Raw genomic sequence first — 12273 nt, forward strand, 5'->3', positions numbered from 1 at the left:
GTTCGTAAATCGATAAATCGGTATACTTTGTTTTGTTAACCGATAAACTTGTAGAGTGTGATGAGTTATCATCCACCGACACCGATGCAGTGATTCTGTGCCCTGTTACGATTGTGTCTAGATGCATTGTACCTAGGAAATTGTCATCTAATCTCATTGGAACGACATGAAATCAGATTCCTATATGAGGACATCATGTCTAGGGTTTTGGGCGAAAAAAGAAGATTAGGTCTTTGCAAAAAGTATCTCGCAACAGAGATTGAACGTGCGAAGGACATAAGACTGAAGTAATGCTGCAATGCATTAACAAAGAGCAATCAAAGATCTAACTAAGCATTTTGTGCTACTCTATAGATCACTTACTACTTGATTACTAATCTCTTCAACAAGTCAGAAACCCTTAACCGGGTAGGCTCAGTTAAGCCTTTTTTTAAAATCCTCTAACAAGGTGGTTCATAGTTGTGGATCTGAAATCCTTTAACAAGGTAGTCTTTAATAGGACTTACCTCCTAACAGAGATCACGATTCCTAATAGGATCTGTTCTAGTGAAGAACATTGTAAGGCCTTAACCGGTCTGGTTGCTATTCTGCAGATAGTAGACTTGTGAGTTTTACTCACTGTGGTTTTTCCCATTTGGGTTTCCACGTCAAAATATCTTGTGTTATGGTGATTGTGTTATTGTGGGTGAATACTTTATTTGCTATTTGGCTTGTTTGTGTATTAACCGGTTTGTTGTTTAAAGGTCTATAGTGGTCTACAGTAAAATTGCTTAAGTGTTTGGTAAGGTTTTTGGGTATATTAATTCACCCCCCCCTCTTAGTATTCGTAAGAGGTCATCTGCATATAGAAGTAACTATATTACATAATTAGCCAACTAGACTCCTTCTCTAATAGTATTTTTTAGCCATTCTTATAACTTATCAATATATAGCTCAAACAACGTTGGGGAAAGCAGACAACCTTGTTTGCCATCAATATCACTGCTAAAACATTATGACATTCCATTTGAGGTTTTGATTTTAGCCTTGACCTGCTCATATAACTTATGTACTGCAACCCTAAGCACATTTGGAACTCCCAATTCTTACATCCTATTCCATAGTTTGTCTCATGGTACTATATCAAAAACTTTTCTAAAGTCTACAAAACAACAAAAAGCCTCACCCTCTTGGGTATTCCATATTTTTTCAACCAAGAACCTAAGTGTAACACCATGGTCTATAGTAGAATGTTTTGGTCTAAAACTAGCTTGTCCTTTGGCTCTTTTTCCTTCTATTTCTGCCCAACTACTAATCCTACATTCAATTGTGCTTCCAAACAACTTCCCAAGAAGGGGGTTGACCATAATAGTGCGGTAATTTGATGGATTGTTTATAGCGCTGCTTTTATGAAGAGGGATCACAACATTAGTTGTCCAATTATTTAGGAAACTCTCTTGAGTGACATTGTTGAAGATGAAATTGATACGAGGTGCAAGGACCTTAATGCGACATTTTAGATCCTACTTGCAACCCATCTATGTCCTATGCCTTTCCCCTTGCTAGGCTCTTTATGCCCTGTTTGATATCTTCAATGATAAAAAGTTTAGTAGTGACATTGATTATCGAGGGTTCCTGATTATCTTGGCCACGCTGATATACCATCTTTGCTTATTCAAACCATTGACATCCCATGATATTGTTTTCTATTTATTTTCTCTTTTATTGCAACTTTTTCTAGAATCTTTAGGGATTTTGTTTTCGAAGGGTAATCAGCTCCACCCTTCTTATGTTCGTACATTTTTCTTTTTTATACCTTACTAATCTTTCGTACTCTTTTTTACTTTCCTTGTCCATCCCACCTTCTTGCAAATTTTTTTTTCTTAATTTACACTCATCATCAAACCAAGGATTTGTCAAGAAAGTGTTCTTTGCTCGTCTTTTGAATCTAGTAACATTGCCCTTACTATCATGTGAAATTCTAATTACTTTCTTCTTCTAATCATAATAGATCACCTTTCTCTTTACCATTCCTTTCCAAATTGAAGACTTGATTTAGCAAGACCTCCCAACTTTCTTCTTCTAACCATAGTGGGTCACCTTTTTCTTTGCAGCTCTCCAAATGGAGGGATGCTAAGTGTAGCAAACCTCCCAATGCAAACAGTGAGAAGAAGGCAATTTGAGGGGAGTATTCTGTTTATAAATTTTTGTCCCAAGGGTTTTAGGGTGAGGGAGCGGGGTCGTAAGAGGGATAATTTATTCAATCGAGTTGCGTTTAATCAGAGGTAGTTTTTGGCCTTTCGTTGGGGTGGATTGGCGGCAGCATTTGCTGATATCGTTCGGCGGTATTTTACAAAAAGGTTTCCATCATTTTTGTCGTCTTTCTCTCAAAGAATTTCTACTATGGAGTTGCATTTCATTTGAGATTTTTTTTGCGGGGGTGCTGATTGGCGGCGGCGATTGTAGATATCGTTCTGTAGTGTTTTACGAATGTAAGGTTTTTGATCTTTCTTGTCATTTTTAGAAGTTATCATTAGTTTTATGCAGTTTTTGAAAGGGATTTGTATTGTGTTATTTCGGTTTGTAGATGGTGATGGAGAAAGCGGAGACGAGGGTTACATCCGGCAGTCTGCGATGGGGAGAGCTGGAAGAGGAGGATAACGAAGACCTCGACTTTCTTTTGCCGCCGTCCACCGTCATTGGACCGGATGAGAACGGGGTGAAAAAGACGATCGAGTACAGGTTCAATGACCAGGGGCAGAAGGTGATGCGCACTACCACCACGCGCAACCGCAAGGTAGCTAAAACGCGCCTTAACAAGCGCGCTCTCGAGCGCCGCGAGTGGCGCAAATTTGGCGGCGCCACCAGCGAGGATGCCTCCAACAGGCTCACGGTCGTTTCCACGGAGGAAATTCTGCTGGAGCGGCCCCGGCCTCCGGGCTCCAAGGCGGAGGACGTGAAATCTGGCGCGGACGCTCTCTCCGCTCTCGCTGGCACCAAGGGTGGTGCCGTGCTCATGGTGTGCCGCATCTGTGGCAAGAAGGGCGATCATTGGACTTCCAAATGCCCCTACAAGGACCTTGCTCCCGCCGGCACCACTGATACTCTCACTATGGATAAGATTGATGGCGCCGTTGCTGCCTCCGGCGGCGCACCAATCGCAGCTTCTACGGCGGCAGGGCGGTCCACCTACGTGCCTCCGAGTCTGAGGGGCGGTGTCGACCGCTCCGGCGACACCATGCGGCGGAGAAACGATGAGAATTCTGTTAGGGTTACGAATCTTTCCGAAGACACAAGGGATGCTGACCTGCACGAGCTCTTCAAGCCGTTTGGTCACATCACACGTGTGTACGTAGCAATGGACCAGAAGACGGGAGTTAGCAGAGGCTTTGGTTTTGTTAATTTCGTCAACAGGGAGGACGCCCAGAGGGCTATCAACAAGCTCAATGGTTACGGCTATGATAATCTCATTCTCAGAGTCGAGTGGGCCACCCCTAGACAGACATGAGATACTTGGCTTCTGTACTCCCAGGAAGAGGAAAGTGATAGGAAGCGACGGTTGAAAATCCGGGATGCATTCCTGACGGGTGGCCAAATTTGGGATCTCAATGATTTATCTTTTGATCTGGGAAGTAGAATGGGCAAATATTCTCTTCATAGGAGTAAAAATAAGTAGTAGTTTGGTCATTACGTTGTCCTATAGTGCAATTTGTAGTTCATTGTGTCGGGGAAGAGTATAGTGTAGTTTTATCATATTTTGAGTTAAAGGTTCACGAGGCATTTGATTTCTTCTGTTTCAAACACTGCTTATGTTTGATGTGATTTTCTCAATTTTGACCAAATATAAAGTATTTTTACTAGTTGGAAGATGGTGCTGTTTGCTTAGGTGTGCTATATTGTGTTCTATGAAAGTTTAATCAGTTTAAAATTGGTGTGAAGCATCATATATTTTCATTTTTTAGTCAAATGTGTCTATTTACTTTAATCTGTTTTCATATTTTTGCTATTTTTTTAATATTTTCATTCAATTGAAATGCCGTGCTATTCTGTTTTATTTGCTTTTATATTGTGTTACTGTGCATTTTTCTTTCCTATAATATGGAGTGCATTTCCATATACTTCTGTTCGTCTGTTTTAGTGCAATTTGTCGACAATTTCTGTACTCATCACATTGTCAGTAGATTCACCATATATTATCACCTTCTAGACGTTTCCCTTACACTTGCATTTGGTTCGGGGGATGCCACTCCTCCAATCGAAATCTTTGTTCCTAAATATCAAGTTTCTTCACAACATCAAGGTCTCTAATATCTCTGCTTAAACTTCCTTTGTTAAAGGCTTTTCCTCTTCTTAGGTTATTGACAATCGTTGCTGTTATGAGGTTTTAAGGAAAGTTTATAGCCTTTGGGCTCCGTTATAAATAACACGTATCCAGGGCATTCAATATCCAAAATAATGCCCTCCTTGTCCTCTACCTTGATAGCGCCTCCCCCTCTTGCCTTTTTCTGGCTCTTCCCTCATGGCAGGTTCTCAGAAAACTTCTTTTTCTCTATATTTCTGGCTGCTATTACCTCTTATACTCAACTTGCTTTTTTGGTTCAATTTTTCCTCCACCTTTAAGACATAGTCGTATTCCTCATCCACAGCAGGCACCTTCACCAAAGTTCATCTTAAAATTGAAATTTTAAGGTTATTGACATTGTGTGGGCTGCAGCTAAATCTATTTGAATTTGAAGTGTCGTGAATTGATATATAAACCTCCACCGACAGATCTTTTGTGTAGAGTTTCAAAATTCTTTATATAGCTTTTGCTGGTAATTGGAAGGCTAGAATCAAGTTCTAGATGTTTCAGCCTTTTAGGCCATAGTCTGATTTTTTAATTACTGTGCTTTCTTTTCCAACATTGCATGTTCTCCTACCATAGAGTTGCATGAGATTTCAATTTGGATGTTGCAATTTTCACTCTTTTATGATTATCTTCATCATTGTCTTCCATCTCGATATACATCTCAAACTTCTAGGCCTAGTCTAGAAATAAATCTGGGTTGAGTTTGCGTTTAAAGTTTGAAATATCAACTTTTATTTTGAGCCTTGTCTGGTCGTTGGCTTCAGTGAGCATCCTCGTAGGCTCTAGTGCCCTTAGCAGCATTTCCTAGGGTAATCTGTTCCTCTTTGGACTCATCCAGATGTAATCTGGTCTCAATGGTTTTTAATCTTCTGAGCCATTTATTAACATTTCTTTGAGTGCCTGCATTTTTAATGCCCCTTCTCCAGTTTATGCAAACTCCTTGTAGTGGCAATGCTGATTGGTTGTTGCAGGTTAAATAAACACTGTTTCAACACAAACCAGCTCTATTTTTGATCTCTTTCTTCTGCATCCATGGTCGTAACCACAGCTCCACTTTGAGTCATCCATTGGAGTTAAGCAAGGTTGCCCTCTATCTCCCACGCTTTTTGGTCTACACATAGATAAGTTGGAAGCATGGTTAAGCAAGACAGATGCGAATGGTGTTTAGTTGGCTTGTTATGTGGTGAAGCTGCTTTTATATGTTGATGATCTTATTCTACTTTCAGAAACAGCTCATGGGTTAAGAGAACATTTTAAGGCTTTAGAACACTTTTGTCAGGAGGTTGGGATGCAAGTGAACATCAAAAAGACCAAAATCATGATTTTCTCATTGAAAAGAAAAGATAAGCAGATTACTTTTCTTTTTGAAGTGAACATTTGAAGGCCTTAGAACACTTTTGTCAGGAGGAGGTTGGGATGCAAGCAAACATCACAAAGACCAAAATCATGATTTTCTCATTGAAAATAAAAGACAAGCAGATTATCTTTCTTTTCGAAGGCAGTCTGCCAGATATAGTGAAAGATTACAAGTATCTTAGGATTAATCTTCACTATAAGCTCAATTGGGAGACTTGTAGAACAAAAAGAATACAGGGAAGGTTGGAAAGCCTTATGCTCCGAAATAAGTGCAGAAAAGCTGAACTTTGGGACTGGGCAGCCAAGAAAACCCATTTTGGTTTGCTAGTCACATTGGTTGTCCTTTATGGTTGTGAAGTGTGGGGAAGCAACATGTTGAACTGCAGTCGGAGACAACTAGAAAGAGTCCAAAAACATCTAATAACAAGTAATCTCAAAGTGAAAACCACGGTCCCTTATGATATCTTTTAGCTAAAGCAGTGATTTTTCCTTTGGAAGCATCGGCGATAACCTAGTTTATAAGTTATTAAAAAGGGTCGAGAACATGGACAACCATCGCTGGCCTAAAAAGGTTATGGAGGAGAAACTAGACCATAGGAAGAAAATTTGGATGAAGCGGAACAATTGGATGAACAAGTGGGGTATCAATTTACATGAATGCCCTAGCACCAATGATGAAATAAAAAGTTATGTGATTGAAATTTTTTGAACTGCCATGTGGACAATACAGTTAGGGCGGAAAAAAGTATACTACATCAAAGATCATGGGGAAAAAACATATTTAGGGGCGGCTATTAAAGGAAAAGCGAGGTTGTTAGTTGCACAATTGAAGATGGGATCGCATCGTTTTAGGTGTGAGACCATATTCAAGGAAACTTGGGATGGAAGAACTTGCATATTTTGCAATAAGGGGGTGGTGGAAATGGAATGTCACTTCCATCATGGAATGCACGGCTTACGAAAATCACTTGAAGACAACATGCACCAGTTATTTGAGGAAGATGAGGATAAACCAGATGGCCAGTCTCGTAGTCGGAATTCATAGTAGGAGATCCGACATCGAATAAATTCTGAAGATAATTTAAGGATGTTTCTCTTGGTCCCATAGATTGTTTAGTCTCATGGACATCATTAAAATCTTTCATTCGTTCATCCAGAACTTGTCTTAATAACACTTAAAGTTGTCCCACAATCTTTCCACTCACAACATCTTTGGATCCTCTGATACAAAAAAACTGATGCAGATTTCTCTGCTTCAGGTACCCTGTTCCTGCAGTTAGTACTCTATTATAAGCAAAGCTGCAGAAAATCAAAGAAAGAGTGTCATATTAAGGTTGTGCCAAGATCCGTCACAACAATGTTATAATTCATGATTTAGAGTTAGACAGATACAGAAAAATGGACACAGCTTATGAGAAGCTCATCAACAGCAAAATCCCTTCTAAGGCACCATTCCATCCCACCCAAAAAGAAACTTCCCTTCCTCTCTCAGTAACGCACCTTCATCAAAAGATAGAAGTCCCAACTAAAAAAAGGAAAAGCACCAAAATAAAAGACCACCACTTTAGCAAAGGACAGTTACAAAGAAAATCCCAAATACATCTCTATCTCCACTTAAAGATAAAAGTGTCAGTGATTTCAATTTTCTCGTGATTTGCGACTTGCAAAATGATAGAATTATTTCATTATAGTCTGAGATCTGAGAATGTAAAGTAACGATTTCTATTTCGTCATGATTTGAATCCCTTACAAAATCATCAAAATGATACTGCACAATGTGACATGGGTTGTAATATGCGAAACGAGCTTTTTATTTCTCATTGCTTGCAACTGCACAATGTGATAGGTACATGTGGAATGAATTGTCTTCTCATGATTTGCATCTTACAAAATGATATAAAAAATATAACTGAAATGTCCCGGGAAAAAACTGAAGGCAAAAAAATTTAGCTTTTTATTTGTTCAGTTTGTTAGTACCACACAATCGCCTATATGCAGAAAAGGAATTGAACAAACCTGCGACAGCTCCTCGTACCATGTGTACCGTGATGTAAAATATGGCAAGGTAAAACAATACAGCATACCTTAAAGCTCTCAACGAATAGAATATTCTCCTTGAGAACATTAGAAATAGTACCCCCATTCTTCCTGGAGCTCTGCTGTTTGATATCCACGCTCTGCCCACACACTGCTTCTTTAACAGTTTAGGATCACTATACAGGCAAGCTTCTTTAGTCTCATTCAATGGCAAAGCTCTTCTTAAAGAACTTTATTATTAAGTCCATTGTAGATTGATTGTAAACGCCCCTGATGATGCCCACCATGTTTTGTTGATGGAGCCTGTGGCACGAACCTAAGATCATGCAGAGAAGCTATTTGCATTGGTAGTTTTTTTCTTGCCACCACCTAGTTCCGTCTTATAGGATGAGGGCAGGGCAATTTGATTCTCTTCCTCCTTTCAACTTGAGGAGTTGTTGCTTCTTTTTCTTGTGGTTGGCGAGAATCAATCTCCAGCACTGGTTTTGGTCAGAGGTGTGTTTTTCAGAATGCACACTGCTGTAAGAAATTCTGTGCCGGGAAAATAAATGCTGTCAAAATAATTAGCTTTTTATTTGGTCGGTTTGTTACTGGAACCATTAGTGGTTTGTATTTTTTGTGCTGCCGTGGCAGCAGAAAATTAAATCACAGGTGAGAAAGTCGACATTTCCTCCCATTTCAATGGCCACCCTATCTCTATTAGCAATGTGTATTCTCAAATGTTTAGTTGCGCATGATAACTAAGAAACAACTCTGACGACCTTTAAATTGGGGTAGGTGAATAATTTCTCTTTGTAGGAGCCTCAGAATTCATGCTAAGGAGAAACTGGTGGCCATGGAGTTATCTGTCGGAGTTACTCTTTCCCAGTGCATAGACAAAGACTTGTTGAACAAATACAGGCGATCATAAACTAGAGTCCAGAAGATGGTATTTAGAATATCAGATTTAGACTAGAATGCTGGTGGAATTTTAAAATGGGGGCCGATGTTGATATACATGATATATCCCTGTTACACAAATAGTAGACTCACTTGACTGTAGATAATGGAAAATATTATTCCCGTGGCCCATATTCGAAGTAGGTGGTCAATTGCTTCGAAATCTAAACTCGAGTCACGGTGCAGAGTCTCCACGGATTAATGGAACCTGCTGCATTTTTATCGTCTAGTGCAAGTAATTTTTATTATTAGTGTCAGTCTCAAGGTGTGAGTTGTTTCCTGTAACAGAAAACTCGCTCTGTAACTGTAATATAACTTAATTGCACTTGCAAAACACCCAAGGCTCTAGCTAACAAGAACTGTCGATACAGCTGGATTTATTTATTCACTTTCTTGCCCTATTTATTTAGATTTTCAAGAAGATAAAAACCTGGAAAGAGTATTTGCTGTCTCTGTTTTTCATTCATTTGTGAAATAATCATTATCCTCCTGTTTCTGTCCTTTGAAACCCTTCATCATGGAGTCTGTTGTTTAAGAATGACCCAAGTGATGTATGGGAAAAAGTTCTAGTTATGGATAGCCAGCGGAAAGCTAAGGCAGATGTCCATATCTATGTGAGGTGCTACAAGAAATGCAAACCCGGGGCTGCTCACCCTAATTTGTGCAATTAAATCGAAGTGTCAGTGTAATGTGACAGTAAAAGATGGGAGGGGAAAGATCTTCTCTTCGAATTGTGAGGATTCCTGTGCAAAATTGGATGCTATGCAAGTTTGGTGTGAAGGTGATTGAGGACATCAAATCAAGGAAATGAGGAGAGAAGAAATGTCATTAAGCACAATTATTGTCTTCCGAATGATGAGTTTCTGGATGTTAAAAAGAGGACAGAGGAAGGTGTTGAGCTCAATTATCAGGTTCACCAACAAAAAGAAGTATCGGGAGAAAGGGATTAACATTTCTAGGAAGGGGGAAGAGCTTGTGTTTCCCGACAGGAGCTGTGGTATTGGGTTAAGAATCTGGTAAATTCTGTCTTTACAGAGTGTCAATAAGTACTTTTAAAAAAATTGATTGGAGGATGGTTAAACCTGTAGAAGATGCCCACAAGGTAGAAGATTGACAAAAACTATTTAAAACTATTTATTTGGACCACTGCGCTTATCAAGCTTTTTTGGATTCTCTGCATGGAGTGTTTTATGCTAAAGCTAGGTACAGAGATGAAACGAGGAAGATTTGAAGGTCTCTAAAATTATTGTTAATAATGATAAAAATGTTTTAAATATTAGGTGTCGACACCCCAATTTGACGTGTCTCGATTTTTGCTTTACTTCAAGGGTTGTACGTTTGACCCTTTCCACCATTTGCTAATAATCAATATGTGAAAGTTTGAAAATGTTTCTTTTAGTGACAGAATGTGCAAAACTTTATAAAAAGCCTATGTCTAGTCTCCACTGTTTCCTTTGATATTTTTTGTGTCGTCCGAGTTTTGGGGTAATCCTTGCATGTCTTTCCTATCGTTCCCGAAACCCCACCAAGTACTCTTGTAAATTTTACTTAAGTCCTTTAGTCATATTTGCAGATATTCGAGGTTAGCAACCGTTTCGGGAGGAATTGCTTTCTTTGTGGTACCTTTTGACTTTATTATTTTTAAGGGCTTGGATGGATGGATTTTTGAAATTTTACATGCAACACATATGTAGTATTTAAAATCAGACTACGATTATTTTGGTAGAAGGGGTGGCCTTGGTAGGAGAACACAATGTCTTTGGCAATCTCCTTCAAAGTGTAGAATTCTTTTGAAGCAAGAAAATTGTTTGATTTTCAATGCAACTTTAAAGATGTTAACTAAGAAGGATAATATTCATCCACAAGGTTTCAACAATTATGAGTTAACAATCATAATCTAAGTAGCTCTTGAGAAATGCAAGAGAGGGAAAAGTAAGAAATCAGAAACTTGTTGTTTCTTGGTTAATGCTTGGTTTGATAAGGACCGCAAAACTGAAAGGAGAAATTTGAAAGAGACAGGCAAGCAGAAGGTCAATAACAAGTTGTACAAGTAGATCTTAAGAAAGAAAAAAGAGGATTTCATAAACACAAGGTTGAGGAAGAGTTACTCCACCTTTAGAATAACTCAAAGTTTTTATGGAAGGAGTTTTAGCTATAAGAAAGATACAAACTGAAAAAAAATATTTTAGTTAGTAAGTGATTTGAATACACAAGGCAACTTTATGAGGAGGGACTAGAGATGAAAACCCCTTCCTTGGTCCACATTACTACAAATCTTTTTTCACTTTTCATGAGGTTGAGATTGGTGTAAAAAATTGGGGATGGTTGAAGTCAAGTGGAGTTTCTAGAATGGATGAGAGTTTTCAACAAGATTTTTCAGCAAAGGTTCCCAAGAAATTGGACAACCAACTTAGTGATACCTCTTTTTAAGAGTGGTGATGTTAACAACCCTTCCAATTACATACCATAATGATCAACCCTTTGTTTTTGAAACTCTTTGTAGTATGATTAAAAACATAATCAACACATGGATAGAAAAGAAAAGAAAACATGGAAAGGGTCAAGCAGGTTTTAGGTCTAAGAAGATTGCCAGTCAATTTTAGGCCCTTGTGTTAAACAACCTACCCTTATTTTGATATATGTTGTATAAAGCCCAAATGGGTATCCAACGAAAATGGATGATACCAGTCACAATGGAAAGGTTATTCAATACTCTATCCAATCACACCACTTTCAGTTCATAGAACATCCGTACAAATCCATACTATTCGCTGCAAAATGATTGCTACTCAAAAATCTAGAAGTTGCAGTCATTAAAATGATCATAACTTTCATAATAATGAAAATCAATGAAACAAAATGAAAATGAAAGAGGATTCAGAGATTCATCAATCCCAATGCATGAGAGATCACCCACAGGTTGCACAAGGCCATACAACAGTCTGAAGCAGTAAAAACATGTTGGAAAAGCAGGGAAAACAAGGATTTTTATTGTACTTCTTAATACACCATGAACCCCCTTGTATCTCGATCTTACAAGGCATATTTAACATGTCCCAATCAATTTCAACCGAAAACAACTAACTCTTGGCCTTCTAATTCAAAGATGACCCTTCAACTTCCATTTGTTGCATTCTTGCAATTTTACAATATGACAACTTTGCAAGAATTGACAACTTTTACATTATAAGCAACCTTTTAACCAACTAACCCCCAAGACTCAAATACATCAAAAATGGCCACAATGGACCTTATTACATAACAAAAATTGACAAAACACTTAAAACCCAACCTTATAGCAACCTCGATCAAAATGACCCATGGTGCCCCTACACCATACACCCAGATTGAAAAAAAACTCAAGTCCCTTTGAGGACTGTGCTGCAACAAACCTTGAGTGTTCTCATCTTCCTCTGGCCTCCAAAGGTAGACCCTTTTAGTGGATCAAAAACATAAATTGCTTGTCACCTTTTGTCTTGATGAACTGCTCCAACTTGTATAATCTTCTTGATGGCTGCTCTTTGTCTCCTCCTTTGTCTGAAAACATTGTTCATCTTGCTTTGATACCTTGCTCTTCTCCCCAAATCTATTTCATCTTGAACTTAGGTTTGTCT

General features: G+C 38.6%; 1 protein-coding gene across 1 annotated transcript; it reads left to right on the forward strand.

Moving 5' to 3' along the window:
• Positions 1-2133: 2133 nt before the first annotated feature.
• LOC131047053 (uncharacterized) lies at positions 2134-3848 on the forward strand. Its single transcript, XM_057980869.2, has 2 exons — positions 2134-2471; positions 2567-3848. Exon 2 carries the CDS (start codon positions 2567-2569, stop codon positions 3485-3487), a length of 921 nt encoding a protein of 306 aa, XP_057836852.2. The 5' UTR covers positions 2134-2471; the 3' UTR covers positions 3488-3848.
• Positions 3849-12273: the final 8425 nt, after the last annotated feature.

The sequence above is a fragment of the Cryptomeria japonica genome, chromosome 7, assembly GCF_030272615.1.
Source record: "Cryptomeria japonica chromosome 7, Sugi_1.0, whole genome shotgun sequence".
NCBI lineage: Eukaryota > Viridiplantae > Streptophyta > Pinopsida > Cupressales > Cupressaceae > Cryptomeria > Cryptomeria japonica.

Bases quoted from the DNA above. Each gene is read 5' to 3' on its own strand.
- LOC131047053 (XM_057980869.2), top strand. From the start codon at position 2,567: ATGGTGATGGAGAAAGCGGAGACGAGGGTTACATCCGGCAGTCTGCGA.